This window comes from Mobula birostris, chromosome 8 (assembly GCF_030028105.1).
Source record: "Mobula birostris isolate sMobBir1 chromosome 8, sMobBir1.hap1, whole genome shotgun sequence".
Lineage (NCBI taxonomy): Eukaryota > Metazoa > Chordata > Chondrichthyes > Myliobatiformes > Myliobatidae > Mobula > Mobula birostris.
Genome location: NC_092377.1, coordinates 92,996,968 through 93,021,740, shown reverse-complemented (window position 1 = coordinate 93,021,740; position 24,773 = coordinate 92,996,968). Strand labels below are relative to the sequence as shown.

The 24,773-nt window shown below is 41.1% G+C and overlaps 1 protein-coding gene across 1 annotated transcript in view; it reads right to left on the bottom strand.

The window, feature by feature from the left end:
- LOC140201485 (glycogen phosphorylase, brain form) overlaps positions 1 to 24,773 on the bottom strand; it is a 107,834-nt gene extending 83,061 nt beyond the window's left edge. The window contains exons 1-4 of the mRNA XM_072265673.1: positions 24,424 to 24,773; positions 6,718 to 6,819; positions 5,016 to 5,094; positions 1,523 to 1,626 (exon numbers count right to left, since the gene is read on the bottom strand). Of these exons, the coding sequence (XP_072121774.1) occupies positions 1,523 to 1,626; positions 5,016 to 5,094; positions 6,718 to 6,819; positions 24,424 to 24,666 (528 nt within the window). The 5' untranslated portion in view covers positions 24,667 to 24,773. The remainder of the gene's footprint in view (positions 1 to 1,522; positions 1,627 to 5,015; positions 5,095 to 6,717; positions 6,820 to 24,423) is intronic.

Genomic DNA, 24,773 nt, shown 5'->3' with positions numbered 1-24,773 from the left:
AATAGTAAACCAATTTGAATTGGCCTTTAATGTTTGTACCGGCTGGCAAGAAGCTTTCCAAACCCATTCACAACTGCAGATTATTCAACCCATCTGGTCTCTGCTGGCAAAGCAATCCCATCAGTCTCATTCCTCTTCTAGGAAGAGGTCGACTGTACCTCTTCTTAGAGATGCTGCCTGGCCTGCTGCGTTCACCAGCAACTTTTATGTGTGTTGAGTCTCATTCCTCCTCGTTTACCCACAATCCTTTAAAAATTGTGGGGGAATTGAAAGTCATTGATAAATTGGTTCAAACTGCTCTTTCAGATGATAACTTGCTTCACAATGGTACCATAGTAATAAACACATAAACTTTTCAATATTACATTCCTTTCAGGGTAAAATATTCCTACTCATGTCCTGCCCCCAGTCGTCGGAATGGGTTCTAATCAAGACTCAAATATTGCCTAGAATTCCAAGGACAGATTAACTAGGAAAGTGGACTTGAGGTGCATTACACTGTATTAAATAGCAGAGATGATAGGCCACTTAAACTATGCCTGACTCCAGTTGTGTCACCCGAGACAGAGCAGAATTCAATCCCTCATTTGAAAAGTAGCATCTGTGACCCTCTATACCGCACTGGAATATTGTCATCGATGAACTGGACTCTGAAAACTCACACTCATTCATCAATCCCATGTTATTTACTGGTGCACAAGGAGAACAGCATGGCCCCTGTCACCACACTGTTCTGAAATATGAGCAGCAAAATGCCATTTTTATACAGCTATTGACCAATTGGTAAATTTGAGTATGTTCAAGTTTATTATTTGCATAATCAATCACCAATACGATAATACAAGTATTAATAACCAATAGATTCTCTATATTAAAGGCCAATGATACTTTAGAATTAGTAAAGTGACTAACCAATAGTAAGTGTCACTTTAGAATCCTTCGTTCACATCCTTATCTTGTCTCAGAATGCCAGATAGCTCCAATCCCCTGCTGTGAAAGGGAGGCCAATCTCTTCAAAAAACTTTTCTTGCCTGGACTGACAGGACTATCTGTAAACTACCCTTGCCTGGACATTACCTTAACCTTTGCCTTGCTGCAGCTTCCACATTATCAGCCTACACTTTTGTGTTCCCATTTCTGGAATGGATCCTGAAGCACTACCCTTTTCATCTGCAACAAGGATACTAACACCTAGATGAGCTTCAATCAGGATTAGGTAGCTGTAGCCAAAATTACCCCCGTTACATTTTCTAGTCATAAATGGTGCTTCTTAGACCATGATCCTATCCTTTGACCCCAAACACTTCCAAATGTTCCACCTTTTTAATTGTCTAATACTCAATTCTATCTTGTTTTTATCTAAAATGGGCACACTCATCTGTATTCACATTACCTTATGCTTTCAACTCCATGAGCCTCTGTCAACCAACAAATCTCACAGTTGGATGAACACCTCGATTTGTGAAACTGGCCAACAACAATAATGTCTGTTTGTTTTCTGAAACAATTCCAGCAAACTCACCTGCCAACCATTATGAATCCTCTGATTGAAGATACCAAATTCATAGCGAATCCCGTAGCCATAGGCAGCCAAACCTAGTGTGGCCAATGAATCAAGGAAACAAGCTAGAAGTAAGAAATCAAGAAATAAATAGTTAGCAGAAGAGCCAATATTGTGTTACAGGTTTATTCACTTCTCCTGAGAAAGAAAATTGGAGAGCTATGTGAGAGGGAAGGGTTAGATTGATCTTGGAGTAGGTTCCTACTGTACTGTGCAAACTTCTTAGGTACAGATATATATAACTGGGGTGCTTAAGACTTTTGCACAGCACTGTATTCGTCAATGTGGAGCAGAGAGCAAGTTTGTAAATCTGGCAGGAGCAAAGGATGGCAGGAATGGTGAGGGTGGACAGCAGACATCCCACCTCTCCCGGAAGTTCCAGGAGTCTCCTGCATATTGATAGCGGCTCCAACGCCCGAAAATTATATACAATATCCCAGAAATCGATTTTTTTGAGAGCGAGAGGGAGATGGAGCATCCTGATTGGTTTGTCTTCGTGCTAAGTAGACCTATCAGTTTTCTCTGTGAATGGGCTTTAGACTCGACCTCAAAAATAATGAGTGTTGCTCGCTGCACTCTTTGCAACAGTGACTTTTTTATTGCCCATGGTGGGTTAAAATGTAAAAGACATGTTGAGGTGAGTTTAACAGGTGTCATTTGTTCATTAGCAAAGCTAACGTTACTTAAACTAGCTGGCTAGCTGCTAAGGAGCTACTGTATTGACATCCTACGTGATGAAGCCAAACTCCCTGTAGACTTGATCAAAGTTGTAATAGAATAAACATGATAATATAATACATATTTTAATGTCACATTTTCTGCACATACCCAACTTTGTTTACAAATTAGACAAAAATCACTAAACAAAGTATTACACACACCCTTGGAGGTCGACCGGGGGTGGGGGGGGGGATATGGGGTTGCGGGGGGCGGAGGTGCTACCTCCCTGACATGAGTTTTTGCAGAGTGGGATGTCTGGGAGAGCCGCAGGTGGAGTGTGGGACAGAGGGCAGAAAAGGAGTGTCAGGAGCGGTGGGGGGTGGCACAGGTGCAGACACACACAGCCCTGAGACATCAGTCAAGGTCATTTGATTCCAAACAATTGATTTATTGATTACTACAGAGTGTCCCTCTGGCACTTCCTGCTCCCTCCCTTCTTCCAACCATGATTCCCCTCTCCTTACATCCTTCTCCCTCTCAGTCCACAATAGAGACCCTGATCAGAATCAGGTTTATCATCACTCACATATATCATGAAATGTTTTTTTTGCAGCAGTACAGTGCAATACATAAAATTACTACATTACTAGGCAATGTCTCAGGCACCCTAGCTATATATGTGTGCCCAATACTTTTGCACAGTACTGTATGTTCTATGCTCTACTTTCCAAGGTGGGCGGCCAACAGATTTTCATTATTTCCCATCCCCCGAGTGCTAATTGATGACGCCGCTGTAAAGTGAAACGTACATACACCCAGCATGAACTCAGTTCCTATGACTCTGTTTTTGCTGGTCCAAGACAAGGCTGCATAAATAATACAAGTCTTTGAAAAGGTTCTGAAAATTAGAGGAGGACTTCTTAAAGCAAAATGAAGCCAGAGTATGTACACAGTTGAAACCAGTAAACAGTTCAGCAATATTTTAAAAAGGATTTACTCACCAATACTGAGTAAAAACCCGGGTTTATTTACAAAACTGCTCTGTACGTCACCATTCAAAGTACAAGCAAAACAAAAATCACATTCTAGAGCACTGCTTGTGATCAGCAGTACAGGAATAAATTTCAGCTGGACCGTGAAACATGACCTCACTTTGCAAAATTAACCCCATTCTGAACACAGTTTGTGCCTCAGCTGTTGATCACATCTAGGTTAGCAACCTTAGCTTTGAGGCACCAGCTGTGGCTCAGAGATTTGCAACCCAGCACTGGGAGCAGACATTTTTGGACTCAAATCCCAATATACTTGAACAAAAAAAAATCTAAACTGGAACTCCTTTCCCATCCCAGCACCAGTGTAAGCGCTGTAGTGTTAAAGATGCCATCATTTGGATGAACATTTAAATGCATTTATCTTCTCAGAGGACACTAAAAAACTCCCTTTGCACCACGTTGAGTCAGGGTAATTAGTCATCTGCAGCATACTGTTAATGATTTTTCCTCAACTATTATCATTAAAGAAATCTGATTAACTAATTATCATCACACTAGTATTTATGGCTGACTTCCTCCTCCTGTTTCTCAAGGTGTCCCTTGTGGTCACGGGTGACTAGTTTCTACTCCAGCCCTGTAGATCCTGAGGTGGTTGAAAAGCTCTCTGTGGGATCTGCAGAATCTGCCTCAGGGGGCTCAGTTGGAACTTGATGGGGTGAGCATGGGGGCTTATTTGTTACACACTTTGTCTCATCATTCTTTTGCACAGATCCACAATGCTCATTGCCTTCCTGGTCTTGGTCCAGTGACTACGATGAGTAGGTGACAATGTTCTCTCCTGCCATCCCAAAACAGGTTTTGGTACACCCTTGAAGGACTTTGTGTCTTTAAAAAAATATTTACTGCTTCAAATTCTGAGGTAAACTGCTTCTGCTAGTGACAAACAAGAGAAAATCTGCAGATGCTGGAAATCTGAGCAGCACAGAAAATGCTGGAGGAACGTCAGCTGTACTCTTTTCTAGATACTGCCTGGCCTGCTGAGTTCCTCCAGCATTTTGTGTGTTCTGCTCGTGATGCTTGGGTTGGAGTTAGTCATGAGGATATTTTTTGTTAAACCAGAGGGTGGTAAATCTGTGGAATTCATTGCCACAGATGGCTGTGGAGGCCAAGTCATTGGCTATATTTAAAGCAGAGGTTGATGGGTTCCCGATTAGTAAAGTGTTGAAGAATACAGGAGAAGACAGGAGAATGGGGTTGAGCAGGATAATGAATCAGCCATGAGGAATGGTGGAGTAGACTTGACAGGCCGAGTGGCCTAATTCTGTTCCTGTGTCTTATGGTATGATCAGAGTCTTGATGTTGGTCTAGGACACGGGTTCCCAACCTTTTTATGCCACGGACTCCTACCATTAACTGAGGAATTCATGGACCCCAGCCCCAGAAGAGGCTGACTTCAAGCTGCCTATCATGCTGCAGACTTTGAAGATTTGGCAGCAACAGCAATAGCAGGACTTCTAATGCCTGAGCAGCCTCTTCATGCCTTCTGATATTACAACAGTGCCTATTCTTCATGGTACTTCATAAGGATAAAGCATTGAAGGACAAAGTTATTTACATAAAATACAATTCAAGTCTTGCCCTCGGAGAGAGGGGACAAGTGTGCAGGTGGGGGCACATACTGAAACACAAGCTCAGCTACAAGTATGTAATTGACTTAAACAATTCAAACATATACTGCACCAGATGTGCATAAAAGACAAGTGAAAATCGATCTCAAGTGAGTTGCCATTTATAATAATTACCTGCCAGTCGACCTAGACCTCCATTGCCCAGTCCAGCATCCTCTTCAATTTCCTCCAGCTCTTCAATATCTAGACCCAGCTAGATAATAGTAGATAATAGAGGGAAGGAGTAAAGTTACACCAAAAATATGATATTAAATCCATTTGACAAAATAGTTCCCTTTTATCTTTTCATTTTGAATATTAAAAATGGCCCAGCTTCACTGACCCAATTTATACAAATCCATCATAACATATTTTTCTACTTTAGCTCACAATACAATATTATTCTTTTTGCCTTTCACCTTCATTTAAGGAGAGGTTCTTGCTGGCAACAAGACAACCATGCTCACCCAGTGACAAATTGCTACTAAATGCTGGTCTAAAACTGAACGGGAAAAACAAGGATGCAGTCTATTGGGGCAGAACATGTATTGTTCCATAAAACTGCTGAAAACAAACTTTGACTTCATCCTTTGGCTAACTGGTTGATAAATCTGTCGAAACATAATCAAACCAGTTCTTACTCTCCTTGACTTGGAGGAGACCAATGTCACGACTTGTACAATAGAAGAGTAACCTTGAACTTGATGAGATACCAACAGCTCCACCCAGTACTACTGTCTGCAGCCCAATGTACTGATCATCTCTTCGATGACATTTAACAGAAGAGTGCCAAGTTATATTCTCTGTGAAGATTTGTCATGTTTTCAATCATAGAAGTAACCACAGGACATCAGATTTAAGACAACTTCAGAACAGAACCAAGGGAAAGTAGTTATCCTTATTCTGCATTCCATCTGTGATGTGCAAACTGAAGGTGTTCACCATCAGGGAAGTGGTCATGTGCTCAATAAGGAGACATGGTTTCCAATACTAATGAAAGAAACAGGGGCATGGGGTAGTAATTGGATGCCTTTTTCAACCCAGTGCTGTGGACAGGGATGGAAGTAACCTTATACCACAAACGATGTTGGTGGCTTCCTTGCTGGTACAGTGTACTGAGATGATCCTGCTTACATACACATATTACAGACATGCTAAAATGTGAAATTCAATGTGGTGCTTTTATCCAGTAGCTAGAATGACTGCTCTTGGATTACATAATTGATGTCCTCAATCTTAATGGCTGGATGCTGAATACATCAATACAATTTTCAAAGACCATATGGTGCAGCAATAAAATCACTCCTTGGATAAAGTGGTGCATTCATTGCTGCCAGGAAACTGTATTGTGCAAATAAATGTTGAAGGACACAAAAGGCAGTAACACTGGAGGCTCTAATGAATGCAAGACAAGACCAGTGTTGCCTGTGTGATTACAGATGACATTTACTTGCCACATTCATTGCACATTGAAGTAGACCTTCTCAGCATTTCTATAAAAGACAGTTAAAAAATAAACTCCTGGTGCCAGAGCTCTCTCTAACATGATTTCAAATATAAGCTGTTCCATCACATTATCTGATCATAAGCAGGAATACACACGCACAGTAAAAACAGAGCTAGAAAAGCCTCACTTCTAATCTAAATTACTCAGAAGGAAGAATGGCTGGACCGTTATTTTCCATAAGCTCAGACAGTAGTTCAAATGTTCTTCAACTGAGCCATAAGCTGCTGCTCTGCACATTGATAACTTTCTGCAATTCTGATCTATGCATTCAATTTCTGATGACTGCGATGTTAGAATTCCGCAAACTAGCCAAATATTCATGCAGCATACCTGATATATGGCCTCATCTGTGGCATTCTCCATTCCCAAGTTCACCATAGTATTCTGCAAGGTCCTTCCCATGTAGAACTCCAGAGACAAGTAGTATATACGCTGTAATGCACAAGGATGTTTATTTTAACAGAGCAAATTTCTAAGTTTTTGACAAACTTCTATAGATGTGAGGGTATATTAATTAGCTGTATCACAGCCTGGTATGGAAACACCAATGCCCTTGAAGGGAAATCCTACAAAAAAAAATGGATACGGCTCAGTCCATCACATGTGAAAACCTCCCCATCACTGAGCACATCTAAACAAAGCAGTGTTGCAGGAAAGTGCAGCATCCATCATCAGTGACCCCCACCACCCACAACAAGCTCTTTTCTCATTGCTGTCATCAGAAAGAAGGAACAGGAGCCTCAGAACTGACACCACCAAGTTCAGGAACACTTACCTGACCATCAGTCATAGTCATGGTCATACTTTATTGATCCCGGGGGAAATTGGTTTTCGTTACAGTTGCACCATAAATAATAAATAGTAATAGAACCATAAATAGTTAAATAGTAATATGTAAATTATGCCAGTAAATTATGAAATGTCCAGGACCAGCCTATTGGCTCAGGGTGTCTGACCCTCCAAGGGAGGAGTTGTAAAGTTTGATGGCCACAGGCAGGAATGACTTCCTATGACGCTCTGTGCTGCATCTCGGTAGAATGAGTCTCTGGATGAATGTACTCCTGTGCCCACCCAGTACATTATGTAGTGGAAGGGAGACATTGACCAAGATGGCATGCAACTTAGACGGCATCCTCTTTTCAGACACCACTGTGAGAGAGTCCAGTTCCATCCCCACAACATCACTGGCCTTAAGAATGAGTTTGTTGATTCTGTTGGTGTCTGCTACTCTCAGCCTGCTGCCCCAGCACACAACAGCACACATGATAGCACTGGCCACCACAGACTCGTTACTTGGCCATCAGGCTGTTTAAACAAAGGGGATAACTTCACTCGCCCCATTGTAAACGTAACTTTGCTAGATCAAATAACAACAGCACAAAAAGATTGTTACTTATCTTTTCACCCGTTTATTTTTTGAGCTCAGCCGGTGAGTGAACTTGGACCCAACATCAGGGAGAGACCCTTTCTCATCTCCCCGGCGGTTCTACAAGTTCACTGCCCGGTGTCAAAATTGTCAGAAGTTACAAGGCCACTAATACAAAAGAACAATCAATTTGATAACCATTACGGTCAAGTCAATGGACTATTGATACAAAGGACAATCAATTTGATAACCATTCCGGCCAAGTCAATGGACTATTGATACAAAGAACAATCAGTTTGATAACCATTCCAGCCGAGTCAATGGACTATTGATACAAAAGTACAATCAATTTGTTAGACACTCCAGCCACCTTAATTAAAGAAAAGAATGTCCTACCTGGCTTGCTGGAGCCATAACTTAATTACAAAGATAAGAACATCTGTCAAATTTATGCTTTAATTAAGAAAGGAATGTTCTGTCTAATTTCCATCAGGTACTGCTTTTTGTCAAAATCAAAAGGTATGAAAAGCCCAGAGATATCTTATGTGGATCTGGGCGAACTCTAACCCTTATCTTGCTCCAAAGGTGGCAGCTGTGAGACATTATTCAAACACACTGCAGTCACAGACATGGTCAGTACTTAATCCATTGTTTACAGGAATCTTGAGAATCCCCCATTCCCTTAAACTTTATCCCCATCACCGAAATATTCCCACAACCAATGGACTCACTTTCAAGGACTCTTCATCTCATGCTCTCAATATCTATTGCTTATTTATTTATTATTATTATTCTTTCTTTCTTTCCACCAGTGAGCATATCTACAAGGATCACTGCCACAAGAAAGCAGCATGCATCATTAAGAAATCACCTCCTTCTTGGGCCCTTCACTCCCAGTGGAGCATAGGCCATCGTTGATCTCCCATCTCTATCGTCCTCCAAAGTCGATGGTATGGTTGGAGTTCATCAAAGCTTCTGCAATCCGTTACATCCACTGTACAGCGGATTGGCCTATATACTATCAAGGACCCCCAGCATCTGGAACTTGTTCTGCTTCTGTCACTATTACAATGCTCTTTACTCTATGAGCTTTATATGAAACCGTAATTTTTAAAAAATATTTAAAGTGTCCATCTCATTTTCTTTAATACATTGCTCCTAAATTTATTTCCCTCACTCATTCAGGTACAATGCATGAACAACATTGCTGTTGTTCCTTTTCACACCTTGTGGTACATCGGGTGGCATTTTTTTTTTGCCATTTCATTTGCATGTGTCTGTTTTTGTTTTAAAGAGGCCGAGTTGCTAGCCCGACACTCAACTCAGCACAGATGGAAAGCATGCAAGAAGCCAGCTGGATTCGAACCTGGGACCATTTGCCTCAAGGTCTGGTGCTGATGCCGATGCCACTACACCACTGATCAGCCCATGCAGAACATCAGTTTATGGATTTTTTTGGTGCAATTTGCATGAAAGTACAACTCAGAAGAAATTACCGAAAAAAAATTATGGGAAAATCTGCATAATTGCTCACAGTGGCCCAGGTTTGATCCTGAACCCCTTTGTCCTTTTGACTGCTTGGAGTTCTCAAAACTGTTTTGGTTTCCACTCACAACACAAAGATGTGCTGGATTAGTTGAATACTGTAAATTATCCTTAGTCTAGATGAGTGGCAGGAGGATCAGGGTGGAATTGAAACAACAGTTTTTAGCAGGATTAAATGTGTCTGATGGGACTGTTAAGAGAAGTTGCATAAACTCAACGAGCCCAATGACCTCCATCAATGTCGAGAAAAATATCCCCGATGTTTCACAAGGGGGAGGAGAAGATGGCAGCGCGACACGCGCACGCAGCTCTCCAGTGAAAATTATATTGTTTCTGTTAAATAGGGGCCGTGGACAATTCTGATTTGATGGAGACAGATGTGAAAGCACAGAGGAACATCTGGAGAAATTTCTGAAACGCCGGTTCGCTGCCACTGTTACTGGGCGATAAACAATCTTCCGGAGGGAAGGCCCCAAAACCCCCGGCTTTGCCTGCTGCTGGCGACCGAGTCTGAGGTCGAATCGTTCGGATAGAGATGGTGCTCGGTACTCTGTGTCGGAGGGCTGATCGGAGACTCGAAGTTTTCGGATGACTCAAAGTCGGATTGTGGTCGGGCATGGCAGGGAGAGTTTTCTTCCTTCTCCTGTCTGCATGAGATGTGGGACATTTGAGAGACCTTGAACTTTTTTTTTACTGTGCCATGGCTTGTTTTTCATCAAGTTATGGTATTGTTGCACTGTTGTAACTATAGGTTATAATTATGTGGTTTTGTTAGTTTTTTTTAGTCTTGGTCTGTCCTGTGTTTTTGTGATATCACACCGGAGGAATATTGTATCATTTCTTAATGCATGCATTACTACATGAGAATAAAAAAGGACTGCGTGTCCTCATAATCTAATGTAGAGGAAAGCTGCAAGGTGAATTGGCTAACTAGCCCATAGAGTCCTTCAACTCAACTGGTTCAGCAAGTTTGGACTTGAGCAAGAATTATGTTCCTTGAACACAAGTCAAACATTACTGCCTCTTCAGCCATCCTCCTAATTTAGTCAAATTCATCACATATTTTATAAAAACTGTCAATCATCTCAATGGAAGTGCTCTAAGAAACAACATAAACTTCTCATAAGCCTCCTCTTAGGCTTTTAGCCTTACTTTAACGTCAAAAAAGCATTTTCTTGAATTAGGTCACATGCAATGTTCCCTCTAATTTGTAATGAACACTGTGCGCAAAAATCTTATGCTGTGCAATTGTTTGCCTAGTGACAACATGTGTGCACTGAATAATTTCTTCAATGCAAACAGTATAAATAAGCCAGTTCTAAAATCTGTAGACAAATCATCACAAACTCCACATTGTCAACACCGTCGGCATCAGAAACTGGAAAAGGAAATGGGATTGTGTACAATCATGAAACGTACTTAACATTCTAATGAGGTAGAGGGTGACAATCTTTTGTGCGCTAGTTGCAAAAGATGTGCACACCTTAGAGGGAACATTGGTCACATGATTTAGTCCCACCATTGGAAGAGTTTTTCTTCAATGGCAAAATGACCATCAGAAATCATAAATCTTTATGAATATAACTCTGCTCACCTATACCTCCTCATCATTTACGACTAGTCAGCAGCATCCATGTCAAATCATCTCCTCTATTATGCAGATCACCTGGATCTTATACAACTATTCAGTGGTTTTTCTTATTGTTAATTACTCCTTGCAGGTGGGTGATGGGAGGAGAATCAAGTGTGGAGTTAGGATTGGGTGACTGAATTGGTTATGGGAAAATAAGTGAAGCATAATTGTATTGATGGGATTGCTCTGAGAGCAAGCATAGACTTGATAGGTCAAATGGTTTCATGTATTTTGTTAATTATATTTAGAGATACAGCACAGCAACAGGCCCTTCCAACCCAACGAGCCTGCACTACCCCGTAACACCCACGTGATCGATTAACCTATGATTGCATTTGTTTTGACCCTCCTCTTGCAGTGGTAGGAGCGATACCTGTCTCTCCTGAGAGAGACAGGGAAGTTGAAATGTTGGAAGGAACAGTTGGTAGACCATGATCTCTCTTTGGGGCTTTTCTTTTGCTTGGATAGTGGGTGTTGGAAATACAGATGCTTTATGCTAGAACAAGTGGTGGCGAGGGGGAGGGTTGATGCGCATTGGAGTGGGGTAGGGGACTTTGGGGTTCTTACGTTTTTTTTGTCATTCATTCTTTGGGGTTTTTCCTTCTGTTTTGAGGATGTCTGCAGAGTGAGGATTTCAGGTTGTATATTGTATAATTTCTCTGGCATTAAATGGAACCATTTTTGGAGCGTGGGAGGAAACCCATGTGGTCATGGGAAGAGCGTACAAACTCCTTGCACAGAGCAGTGGAAATTGAACCTGAGTCACTGGCACTGAAATAGTGAGACGCTAACCGCTACGCCAAGGTGCCATCCAATGTTGTAGGAAAGTATCAGAGATTTTAAAAATGGGATTCCTGGTTGCTTCAGTTGTCACCCTCTTTAAAACCTGAGTTTTCCAAATCTCTGGTAATGAACGCCAGAAGTGATACAAGTTACACTCACCTGCCACTCCTGTTCGACCCCACCTGACAAATAAATTGATTTAAAAATTCTCATGTTATTCCAAATCCTTCCATGTTTCAGTCTTTCCTAGTAAACCTCCTGTAGCTCTATAATCTCTCCATTCCTCCAATTCTAAGCTACTGTTGATCCCAAATTTTAACCCCAGGATTAACGATGGTGTTCAGTAGCCAAAACCTTCTGCACTGGAAATGCTTCCCAAACCTCTTCACCTCTCTAACCCTCCTCAGAAATATTCCAAAATCCTACCAAGCTGTTGTCTTCTCACCCAGTATCGCTCAATGTGCTCCAATGACTTACTTTCCTCCAGAAAAATACAAAGGTGAAGTGTAAGAGCCATTTTATTACCTTAAAGATATTACATTGATAACAAGGTCGACGATTCATGAACAGCTTCTTCCCCTCTCCCATCCAATTTCTGAATGAACATGGAACCCATGAGCTCTACCTTGCTACTTTTTTAAAAAAAAATTTTTGCACTATTTAATACTATATTATATATATTCTTACTGTAATTCAGCTTTTCCCCCTCTATTACTATGTAATTGCATTGTACTGCTGCTGCAAAGACAACAAATTTCACAACCAGTGATATTAAACCAGATTCTGAAGTGTGTGGTGACATTTATGGGCTCCCCCAGTGCATCCTTCGGTTTACTGGCTGTTAATGTAAATGATTTATTTCATTGTGTGTTTCAATGTATATCTGGTAAGTAAATCGGAATCCTAAAAAGAGTGGTGGATACAGCCCGGTCCATCACAGGCAAAGCCCTCCCCACCCTTGATGCACTGCCACAAGAAAGCAGCATCCATCATCAGGGACCCCCACCATCCAGGTCAGGCTGCAGTGAGAAGACAGCCTTCGGGAAGGAGGTACAGGAGCCTTGGGTCCCCCAGCACCAGGTTCAGAAACAGTTATTGCCCTTCAATCATCAGGCTCCTGAACCAATGTGGATAACTACACTCACCTCAACTTAGAATGGATACCACAACCTATGGACTCATGTTCTCTGGATTACTTATTTACTTTTTATTTGCATAGTTTGTCTTCTTTTGCACATTGGTTGTTTGTCCCTCTTTGTGTGGAATTTCATTGATTCTATTGTATTTCTCTGTTTTACTATAAATGTCTGCAAGAAAATGAATCTCATGGTAACACGTGTACTTCGTCAATAAAATTACTTTGAGTCTCGTTTCCGAGTGATCTGTTTGTGGCTTTTCAACTCGTACAAGCACGTTCAAAGAGATGGAGAGGCTTTGATAAAGAAATTGGTGGCCAGACAGTTGAAGGCATTTTCTCAAATATAGGACAGGTAGTAACAAGGCAGAAAGAAGTGGAAAAGCCAAATCATGATGGTCATAGCCTTGCAGGAAACTGGAGGAGAACTTTGATCAAATTTATGTATAAAAATCAACATCAAACGAGGACCGAATGCATGTCAGCAGCTCAAAGGCTTGTAGCTAAATGGTGCACTAAGTAGTTGTACAGCAGCAGAGCTTTGGATGACTTTTAAACCAGGGGTCCACAGACCCCTCGGGTAATGGTAGGGGTCCATGGCATAAAAAAAGACTGGGAACCCCTGCATTAAGCATATAGTGGCAAAAGGTGGCCACAGGCTAGCTGCGATCTCTGTCCAAAGTCAGCAGTCTGTTAGAACTAATTTTTTTTTCAAACTCTAAATTGTATCACCATTTGGGGAAATAATCGGAACAAGCCCATTTTGTTTGGAATTGCATCTCTACATTACTCAGTGCTGCCGATGAATGAATATTGAGAAATTAGACTGGTTTTAATATTATCCCATGTTAAGTGAAAGCCTTTGCTCAATATGTCAACCAGTCAGATACATACCAACATTGAAGTAGAAGAAAGAAAACAGAATACAGAATATGGTATTAGAGTTACAGTGAGAGAGCATTTCAAATAGACAAATAATTTGCAAGCTACATATTGAGGTAGGCTGGGAGATAAAGAGTTAATCTTTTGGCATACAAGAGATCTGCTCAGAAGTTCCATAACAACATAGAAGCTGTCCTTGAGCCTGGGTGTACACAATCTGAAACTTCTGCATTTTCAGCCCAGTGGGAGAGGGAAGAAGAGAGAATGACCGGGCATTAATAAGGCTTTGCTTTGCTGACTGCACTAAACTAACCAGTGATGAGCCATTGTAAACAAACCACATGAACGCTCAAAAGTGCCCAAAAGCAGAACACCCATACATTTGCTTCCCCCAGCTAAGCTGCACAAAGTCCTGTGCTTAGCTAGTGATCCATCAATCATAGACTCACAGCGGTCCAGCTGTCAATGCGGCTGGCATTTGTGATCAATATGCTCGTTCAGAACTAAAAAATAAACATCTAAACAAGAGAAAGGGAACAAAAAATATCAAAGCTCCACTTAAAGAAGACCTTTTGTAACCTCAGGGCACCCCACAGCTCTTTACAAACTACTTTTATGATGCACTTATTGTTGTAACTTGAGAAACAGAGTGAATAAACATACTCAATGACCTCTTTATTAGGTACTCCTATTAGGAAATGAAAATATCTAAACAGGTAATCATATGGCAGCAACTTAATGCATAAAGGACGTGGTCAAGAGGTTCAGTTGTTGTTCAGACCAAACATCAGAATGCAGAAGTATGTGATCCAGGTTACTTTGACCATGGAATGATCACTGGTACCAGACAGGGTGGTTTGAGTTTCTCAGAAACTGTTGATTTCTTGTGATTTTCACACAAAACAGTCTCTAGAGCTTACAGAGAATGGCGCGAGAAAATGGATCATTTAGGCACCATGGTAGCGTAGTGGTTAGCACAACGCTATTGCAGCTCAGGGCATTCCGGAGCTTGAAATTCAATTCCAGCACCCTTCTGTACAGAGTCTCTGCATGTCCTCCCCGTGGAAGGCATGGGTTTTCACTGGGTCCTCCGGTTTCCTCCCACAGTCCAAAGACTTGTTTCGTAGGTTAATTGGCCATTGTAAATTGTCTCATGATTTGTTTAATATTAATCAACTTTACCAGGGGTTGCTAGGGTTGCGTGGTTCAAAGAGCTGGAAGGGCGTACTCCACGCTGATTCGCTAAAAAAATTTTAGAAAAACAAAACGCATCCAATAAGGGGCAGTTCTGTGGGTGGAAATGTCTCAGAGGAGAATGGTTGGATTGGTTCAACACTTTACAACAGTGATGTGCAGAAGAGCATTTCTGAATGGACAACATGTCAAACCTTGAAGTAGATGGGCTACAGTAGAAGACCACAAACATACTGTACACTCAGTGGTCTTTATTAGGTAAGGAGGACCCTAATAAGAGTGTCCAGTGAGAGCAGATGTACAATGAAGCAGCTCCACAAGAAGCAATGCAATAAAAGCAAATAAATCATTGTCATGAGAGGGGAGAAGTTAATTACAATTTTTTTTTGTTTGTGGGACTTAAGCACACCGTATTCCCCTGCATTAGGTGAATGGCGGTGAGAAATAAATAATTTCATTGCAAGCATGATGTTATCCACTTGGGATCTAAAAAGGAGGGAATGGATTACATTCTGACTAGAAACATGTTGTAATTTTGTCTGAGACTCGCTGCATGCCAATGTGAACTGCTTCATGTTTTGAGAAGTTGCAAACAGAACTGAATATTTTGCAACCACCACATGAGGGGGAAAGTCATTGATGGAGTTGAGATCTATTTGAGAACTACCCTAAGAACTCCTGTAGCAATATCCTTGGCCTGATTATTGACTTCCAACCCACACCCATTTCAGAACCAAGATCAGGTTTAATATCACTGACATATATTGTGAAATCTGTTGTTTTGTGGCAGCAGTACAGTGTAATACATAAAAATACTAAATTACAGTAACTACATACTGTACATTTTTAAATTAAATTAGTGGTGAAAACAGAGAGCAAAGATAGCGAGGTAGTGTTCATCGGTGGGTTCATAGTCTGTTCACAAATCTGATGGTGGAGGGGAAGAAGCTGTTCCTAAAATGTTGAGTGTGTCCCCTCGGGCTCCTGTAACCCCTCCTTCTTGGTTGCAATGAGAAGAGGGCATGTCCTGGATAATGGGGGTCCTTAATGATGGATGCCACCTTTTTGAGGTATTGCCTTTTGAAAATATCCTCAATGCTGGGAAGACAAATGCTTACGATGGAGATGGCTGAGATCGCAACTTTCTGCAGCTTTTTCAATCCTGTGCAGTGGGCCTTCCATACTAGATGCTTGTAGTGGCCCTTCCATATTTTCCTTGGTGCTTGGTATAACTTCAACCAGTAAAAAGTTTTGCCCTTCTATTATCAGTGAACCAGTTTTACAAGTGCTATTTAATGTTACAATGTTGCTTTGATGTCAAGGGCAGCCATTCATAGCACACCACTGCAATTCAAATCTTTTATGCATATTCTGACCAAAGCTTTAATGAATTCAAGTGATCTCCTTGGAGCCCAAATTGTGAGTCAAAAAAAAATGCAAGAACAAAAAATAGTAGTGTGAGGTGTGGTTGATCTGCCCTTGACTCAGCTCTACCTTCCTACATGATGCTATAACCAACTTCCTCACTAAACATCAGCCTGAACATTCGAAGAGACAATCATTATGCTTTGTAACTTCAAAACATTGAACTAATTCAATGGTAGACACCAAGGTCTGAATTGAGTCTAACTGCATGTTTTACTTTAAGCAAGGCATGCACATATCACATGGCAGTGTGATAGTGTATGTAATGCATGTATTTTCACATATAACCCATAATGAATTATTTAAACAAATAAGGAATGTTTAATCAACATATTTACAATATTACTCAAATTTTACTGAAATATTAAATACACAACAATCACCATCGCTCTCTGGCAATGAGAGCTCCAAAGATGCATTATCCTCTCGAAATGCATCCTTGCCCGTGCTTCCTTAAAAAATTGGGAACTAATTCTTATTCTGAAATAATACCCCTTCTTGTACCAGATTCCACTATAATGAAAAACACTATCATCTGTTTGGTCAAGTTCCCTCAGAATTTGCTTAAATAATCTAACTGCAGGTTTTAAATGCCAATTACGTCCAGGCCCATGTTATTCAATCTTTCCTTACCAGAGAGAGACCTGAGGAGATTTCAGTAGAGTCACAGCACTACAGCACAGAAAACAGGCCTTTTGGCCCATCTAGTTCGTTCCAAACTGCAATTCTGCCTAGTTCGATCAACCTGCACCCGGACCATAGCCCGCCATACACCTCCCATCCTATAGAGCTCCATAACTTCTCTTAAATGTTACAATCAAATCCACATCCAGCTCGTTCCACACTCACACCATCTTCTGAATGAAGAAGCTTCCCCTTGTTTCTTTATAAAACAACTCTTTAATCCCAGAATTAACTCAGTGAATTCTCTCTGGACTGCATCTGAGGCCAATATATCTTTCCTTAAATTAAAAGGCAAAATTCCATAAGACTATAAGATATAGCAGCAGAATTAGGCCATTTAGCCCATTGAGTCTGCTCCACCATTCCATCATGGCTGATTTATTATCCCACTCAACCCCATGTTCCTGTCTTCTCCCCATATCCTTTGGCACCCTGACTAATCAAGAACCTATCAACCTCCACTTTAAATAGACCCAATGACAGCCTCCACAGCTGTCTGTGACAATGAATTCCGCAGATTCACCACCTTCTGGCTAAAGAAATTCCTCCTCATCTCTAGTCTAAAGGGACATTCTTCTATTCTAAAGCTCTGCCCTCTAGTCCTAGACTCCTCCACTATGGGAAATATCCTCTTCACATCCACTCTATCTAGGTCTTTGAATATTCAATAGGTTTCAAGTAGATCCCTCCATTTTTCTAAACTCTAGTAAGGCCCAGAGCCATCAAACACTCCTCATATGTTAACCCTTTCATTCCCAGGATAATTCTCATGAATCTCCTCTGGACCCAACCAGTATTGCACACATGGTTTCACACATGCCATTTATGGTTGTAGCAAGAATCCAAAAACTTTTGCTGCAAAGGGAATGGGGAATGACAGGCAACATTTCATCTCTTTCTGATTTTCTGTGGTACATAACTGCAAACTAACTGTACCACAGTATTAGTTGGTCTTTCTTGCTTCTTGCCCCTTCCTACCAAGTACCTCATATCTGCATTCTATATTTATCCCAGTTGTGAAATTTATCTGTTCACTTAATCTATCAACATCCCTTTTACAGATCCTGTGTTCTCTCATTACAATTTGCTTCCTCATTTGCATTATCAGCAAATTTAATCAAACAAAAACACCCAGGCCCTTTCACTTAGATTGCAAATATCTGAGGATCCGGAACTGACCACTGTGGTACATCACTATTTGTGGCTCACCATCATGAACATCAACCATTTACCCAGATTCTTCTCTGTTCATAGAAGCAAAATGGTTCTAGGACACAGACCTATCAAGTCCTACCAGCTCAATGCAAGAGCAATCCAACTAATACCACTCTGCTCTCTCCTCTTCACTGTTCTTCGCATTGTCTTTTCGGATATTTATGCAGTTCCCTTTTGAACACCCTGAATGAATCTCCCTCCACACAGACCCAGTGCATTTCAAACCTTAACCCTTGTAAAGAAAATGACCTCATTTGCTTGTAGTTTGTTTGCCAATCTCCTTTCATTTTATGCCCCCTAGTTCTCAACTCCTCTGCCGACAGCTCTTTATTCATTTCATCTACACAACATGATATTAAATACTTCAAACAGATCTCCTTGCAATCTTCTCTTTTGCAAATATAAACCCAACTTCTCCAATAATTAATCTCGAGGTGTGTGCCATTTGAATTCTCCATCCCATTCTGATCTACCTGCCTGTGGCATCTAACAAAGGAAGGAGGCTATTGCAAATTACCGCAATGTATGCTAGAGAAACAGAACCATCTCAGCACATTGTAGCTTTCAGGACTCAGTATCAAATTCCACAATTTTGAATCACTTGTTTTTCTTCTATCTGCATTAGGTCTGGCCAGTTCTACTGCAACATTTTTCCACTCGTGACATTAAATCAGATTCCCTCTTTCCACAGAAACCACCTGATCATCTAGGTATTATCGGCATTCTCCCATTGGTTTCAAGTTTCAGCACAAGCCGTGACCTAAATTTCAGAGCTTTGTGTGTTCCTTTCCATGGGCTGATTGACACTAATGGTATTTATTCCTGAACTGCTGCCCTCTTAAATCTAGAGTAAATGAAACATCTTAAACCAGTCCACAAACCACATCATACCATGTCCAAGAGAAAAACAAGCATTTTCCAGCCCCACTCAATGGCCACTTTATTAGGTACACCTGCACATTTATGCAAATATCTAATCAGCCAATCTTGTGGCAGCAACTCAATGCATAAAAGATGCAGATGTGGTCAAAAGTTCAGTTCAATCATCAGAATGGGGAAGAAATGTTAGCTAAGTGACTTTGACCATGGAATAATTGTTGGTGTAAAACAGGGTGATACCTCAGAAATGCTGATCTGAGATTTTCATGCACAAGTTTCTGGTGTTTACAGAGGATGGTGCAATAAACAAAAAACATTCAGTAAATGGCAGTTCTGTGACCAAAAATATTGTGTTAATGAGAGAGGTCGGAGTGGAATGGTCAGACTGGTTCAAGATGAGAGGAAGGCGACAACAACTCAAATAACCATGCATTGCCACACTGTGCACAGAAGAGCATCTCTGCATGGACAGCATGCTGAACCTTGAAGTGAATATGCTACAGTGGCAGAAAATCACCAGCATTCACTCAGTGGTTATTTTATTAGATACAGGAAGTACCCTTTAAAGTGACAAGTGAGTGTACAATTGCATCCTATAGCATTAAATACAAACAGTGATGAGGTCTGCATGCCAAACTAAACTGACAAAAGAAACAGAGGTCGCTTTTCAATTTTACAAATTAGTTAACAAGCCAATCCCATAACTTTGTTCTTCCTTGAGTAGGTTTTTTCCTCAATACACTTGTATTTTTCTCAGAAATCTCAATTTGGTAACATTTTCATGGATTAAAACAAAATATGCTATTTAGTGGAGCTCTGCGCCAGCCATGAAGCACCGGAAGCACCCTCATTACTGGATCAGAGTCTATGAGTACATAGCTCCGCTCCACAGTCCGGACATAATTCCTGCTGACACTCGGAGCACCAAGAGGAGCTAGCAGGAATATTCAGTCTTCAGATTCATTTATCACACGTACATCAAAACATAAAGTGAAATGCATCTTTTGCACCAACAACCAACACAAACTAAGGACGTGTTGCCACACATTCCAGCACCAACAAAGCATGCACACCATGTTCACAAAATAATACAAGCAACAACAACAACACTTGCTGCTGGCGTTTGGGGCAGTAATGAAGGTCCTCCATTGCTGTACCATCGCACACAGATATAGAAAGATTCTTCATTGCTGTTTCCATAATTTTTTTGACCATTCAGGGTTGTTAGGCCTGAGCTGAACCCCCAAACATGGAAGACTGGTAGACCACTCTAAGTCTGTCCTCTACCCTTTGACCTGTACGGCATGGGTGACCCAACCAAAAGCCAAAGCACCAGGCCCTGACTCCAGCCAGCATAGCTCTCTGGGTCATCAAACCGCTCAAGCCTCTAAACCGTATGACAAGGCTGTGGACCTCTTGGAGGAATAACAACAACAATAATAAAATAAATATAAATATAGCAACAAGCCACTTACCCGCCTCCCCAAACACACTCACATAGTCCTCCAACATCAGGATAGGGTTTTAAAAACTACAGCTGAATTATATTTTTGAAGAAGTACCTTCCCCCCCCCCAATAAGATTTCCACCTGTTCTGATAATTTCAGAACATAGTGAAAGAAAGAAATATTTTAGGATTAATAAAGCAGGACTGTGTCTCCATGTTCTGCAGCTTGCAAAACTGGAATCAACTTCCAGCACTCAGTGTTTATCATTTCAAAACATGTACAAGGTGATACTGATCAATTAGTGCAAAGGTGGAGTTTATGTAACAGTGGACGCACAATCTACAGCGCAGCTTCGCTAAACAATTTACAGATAACAAGATGAATCTAGTAGGTTATTTAAATAACCAGATGCATCACACTCAAAATTATTTCTAGTCTCTGTGATAACGCTGAAACAAATCTTGTGTGCAATGGGTTTCGTGTTTTATAGGATAGCTTATATATTTATGTTTTCTTTTTTTTTTATTGTGTTCTTTGCATTTATAATGTTTTTTATGCTGTATCGGATCTGGAGTAACAACCACTTTGTTCTCCTTTACACCTATACTGAAGAATGACAATAAGCTACCCTGAATCTTGAGTACTCAGCACAAACTTCTGTGCATATGTCTTACAAACTTGATTAATTTTTTTTTGAAATTGTGATGAAGATGACTGAGAGGGTAGGGTAGTGGATGTTGTCTATATAAACTTTAGTAAGCCATCTGAGCCTCAAGGTTCCTCACAATGGCCTGATCCTGAAGGTCAAGACACATGGGTTCCACGGTGCTTTGGATTCAGAATTGACTTGGACACAGAAGACAGGATAGTGGGGAAGGCATTATTCTGGCTAGAAGTCTGTGACCAGCAGTGTTGCACAAGGATCAGCAATGGAACCTCTGTTGTTTGTGATATACATAAAAGACTTAGAGAAAATGTAGCTAGTTTGCAGACAACACAAAAATTGGCGGAGTTATTGGTGGATTGAAGAAGGTTGTCAAACATAGCAAGATACAGAGCAGTCTCAGATATAGTCAGAGAAATGGCAAATGGAGCTTAATGGAGCAGTCAAATACAATGGTAAGTTAACATTAGTGACAGGACTATTAAGAGCATTGATGTACAAGAAAAATCTTGGAGTGAAAGTCCACAGCTTCCTTAAAGTAGTGACAAAAGCAGAAAGAGTGATAAAGAAGTCAAATGGAACACTTGCCTGCATCAGTTGCAGCACTGAGTATCAGAGACAGGAAGTCATGTTGCAGCTACATAAATCCTCAGTTAGACCACATTTGGAAAACTGCCTGCAGGAGGATGTGGATGCTTTGGAGAGGTTCATCAGGTTTTGCTAGATTAGAATATTATCTAACAGGAGAGGTTGGAGAAATTTGAGATGTTTTCTCTGAACAAGCAGGGGCTGAAGGAAAACCTGAAAGTTTTATAGAATTACAAGACCATAAGACAAAAGAGCATAATTAGACCATTCAGCCCATTGAGTCTGCTCCACCATTCCATCATGGCTGATCCCAGATCCCACCCAACCCCATACAACTGCTTTCTTGCCATATCCTTTGATATTCTGACCGATCAGGAAGCGATCAACTTCCACCTTAAATATACCCACGGACTTGGCCTCCACCACAGACTGTGGCAGGGCATTCCATAGTTTCACTACTCTTTGGCTAAAAAACTTCCTCCTTACCTCAATTATAATAAAGGGTCACCCCAAAATTTTGAGGCTGTACCTCCAGTTCTGGATACCCCCACCATAGGAAACATCCTCTCCACATCTTCTCTACCTAGACCTTTCAACGTTCGGTAGGTTTCAATGAAATTCCAGTGAGTACAGGCCCACAGCTGCCAAATGCTCCTCATATGTTAACCCCTTCATTCCCAGTCATCCTCCTGAACCTCCTCTGGACTCTCTCCAATGACAACACATCCCTTCTGAGACATGGGGCCAAAAATTGTTGACAATACTCCAAGTGTGGCCTGACTAGTGTCTTATAAAGGCTCAGCATTATCTCCTTGCTTTTATATTCTATTCCACTTGAAATAAATGCCAACATTTCATTTGCCTTTTTTACCACAGACTCAACTTGTATATTAAATTTCCGGAAGTCTTGCAAGAGGACTCCCAAGTCCCTCTGCACCTCTGATGTTTGAAACTTCTTCCCAGTTAGGTAACAGTCTGCACTATTGTTCCTTTTACCAAAATGTATTACCATACGTTTCCCAGTACTGTATTTTATCTGCTACTTTTTTGCCCATTTGTCCAAGTTCTGCTGCAATCACACATTACATCCTCATCACTACTACCCCACAGATTGTGCATCTGCATACCAAGTTTCATCTTACACAGGTGCCTGGAACATGCTGCCAGGGGTGTTGGTGGAAGTGATGTCACAGTGGTATTTAAGAGACATTTAGATAAAAACATGAACATGCAGGGGATGGATTACCTGCAGGCAAGAGGTTTAGTTTGATTTGTCACGATGGTTGGCACAGACATAATGAACAGAACTGCTTTACTCTTCTACAATCTATGTTCCATCTCTTTCCCAAAATCCACAATCAGCACTGTCCTGGTAGACCCAATCTTTCCGCCTGCTCTGTAGCTGTTGGTGTTTATCTGAAATCAAGCCCAGCTAAAAATATATTTTGCTCTTTCATTCTGAAGGGATTGGCAAATGACTGTAACATCAATCAAGCTTCAGCCAACACATAGTCATAAAGCTGCAGAATCATAAACAAGTGATTCTGCAGATACTGATAGTCCAGAGCAACACACGTTTAGTAGCTATATATTTATATACAATCCTTTATAGTTTAATGTTTTTTGTTGTGGCATGCTGTGCTCTGACCAACACACCACTACAAATTCCTAATACATGTAAATGTATATGGTGAATAAAGTTGATCCTTGGACGAGTGTATGAAGAAAGGGTATGGAAAATGGGCAGGTAAATAGGATTTTGCCTCACTAAGCATATGAAGAGCAAAGGGGCCATTGTAGACAGTTGGGCTGACTGACAGAAGGTAAAACCTATCTTTCCCACTGGTTATTATTCTTCACTTTCTCCGATTTATGAAGGAATTTTATAACTCAGCGTTTTAACATGGTGTGGAGCTGTTGGGTTAAACAAATGCAGTGGGAGCCAAACAAATCCTAATCCCCATTCCGCAACATACAGCACCAGCACTGCCCAAAACATAACAAATATGAAGTGTACAGTCAGCCAAAAGTACGTGTAGTGGAATATAACTTCTCCAAATGCGCATTTCCCAAGGGATGCTCCATTAAAATTATAAACAAATTAGATGAGTGCCTCACAGTTACTCCGCAGGCTTCAATGAGTTCGGAGAGCAAGTATATCTTTTAAAAAAATTGGAATACCAATACGGTACCAGGCGAAGTTACAAAAGGAATACGTACTATGACAAATTGAAAGCTTAACGCGAATTATTTAAAACTCCACTCTTACCCTCTAAAACAAGACAGGTTTTATTTGGAATATAACCTCTGCTATTCTAAATAAAATAAACAGGACGCTTAATATTTTGAAAACGGATGCAGAAAATGAAAGGTTGTGTTAGATCAGCATTTTACCGTTTTAAAGCATTTGAATACAAATTTCTTTCGCTGGTAGTATTTCACAACCCTCTCTCTTTCTCCTCGCCTTTTTAATTGTAATGAAGGGCGCTGACGGCCATCGGAAATTAGCAATTTTAGACAAGGGCTGAGACGCGGAAGAGTTGACGATGGCTCGGGAGGAAAAGGGATGGACTGTGGAGCATTGGCCTCACCCACCTTAGGATCCTTCTCGTAGTAATACTGCTGGGTACGGATCCAGCGACCGACCAGGTGGTCGCGGATGGTATGAGCCAGGGCAAAATAATAATCCCGGGGGGTGGCGACGTTCCTGTCCTTGACCAGAGTGAAATGTAGATGCCTGTTGAAGCCTTTCTTCAACTCCACCACGTCCCCGAGCTCAGCAATTCCCCGCACGCTGATCTGTTTCCTCTTCTCGAAGTCCGTCAGTGGGGTCGCCATAGTGCACCTTTGACCGGGTAGTGGGTTTGCAGGCAATTAAAGTGCACGGAACTCCGGCTCAAGTCGCACTGAGAGCCGAAAGGCTGGTTGGCTATCTCCCGTCCTTC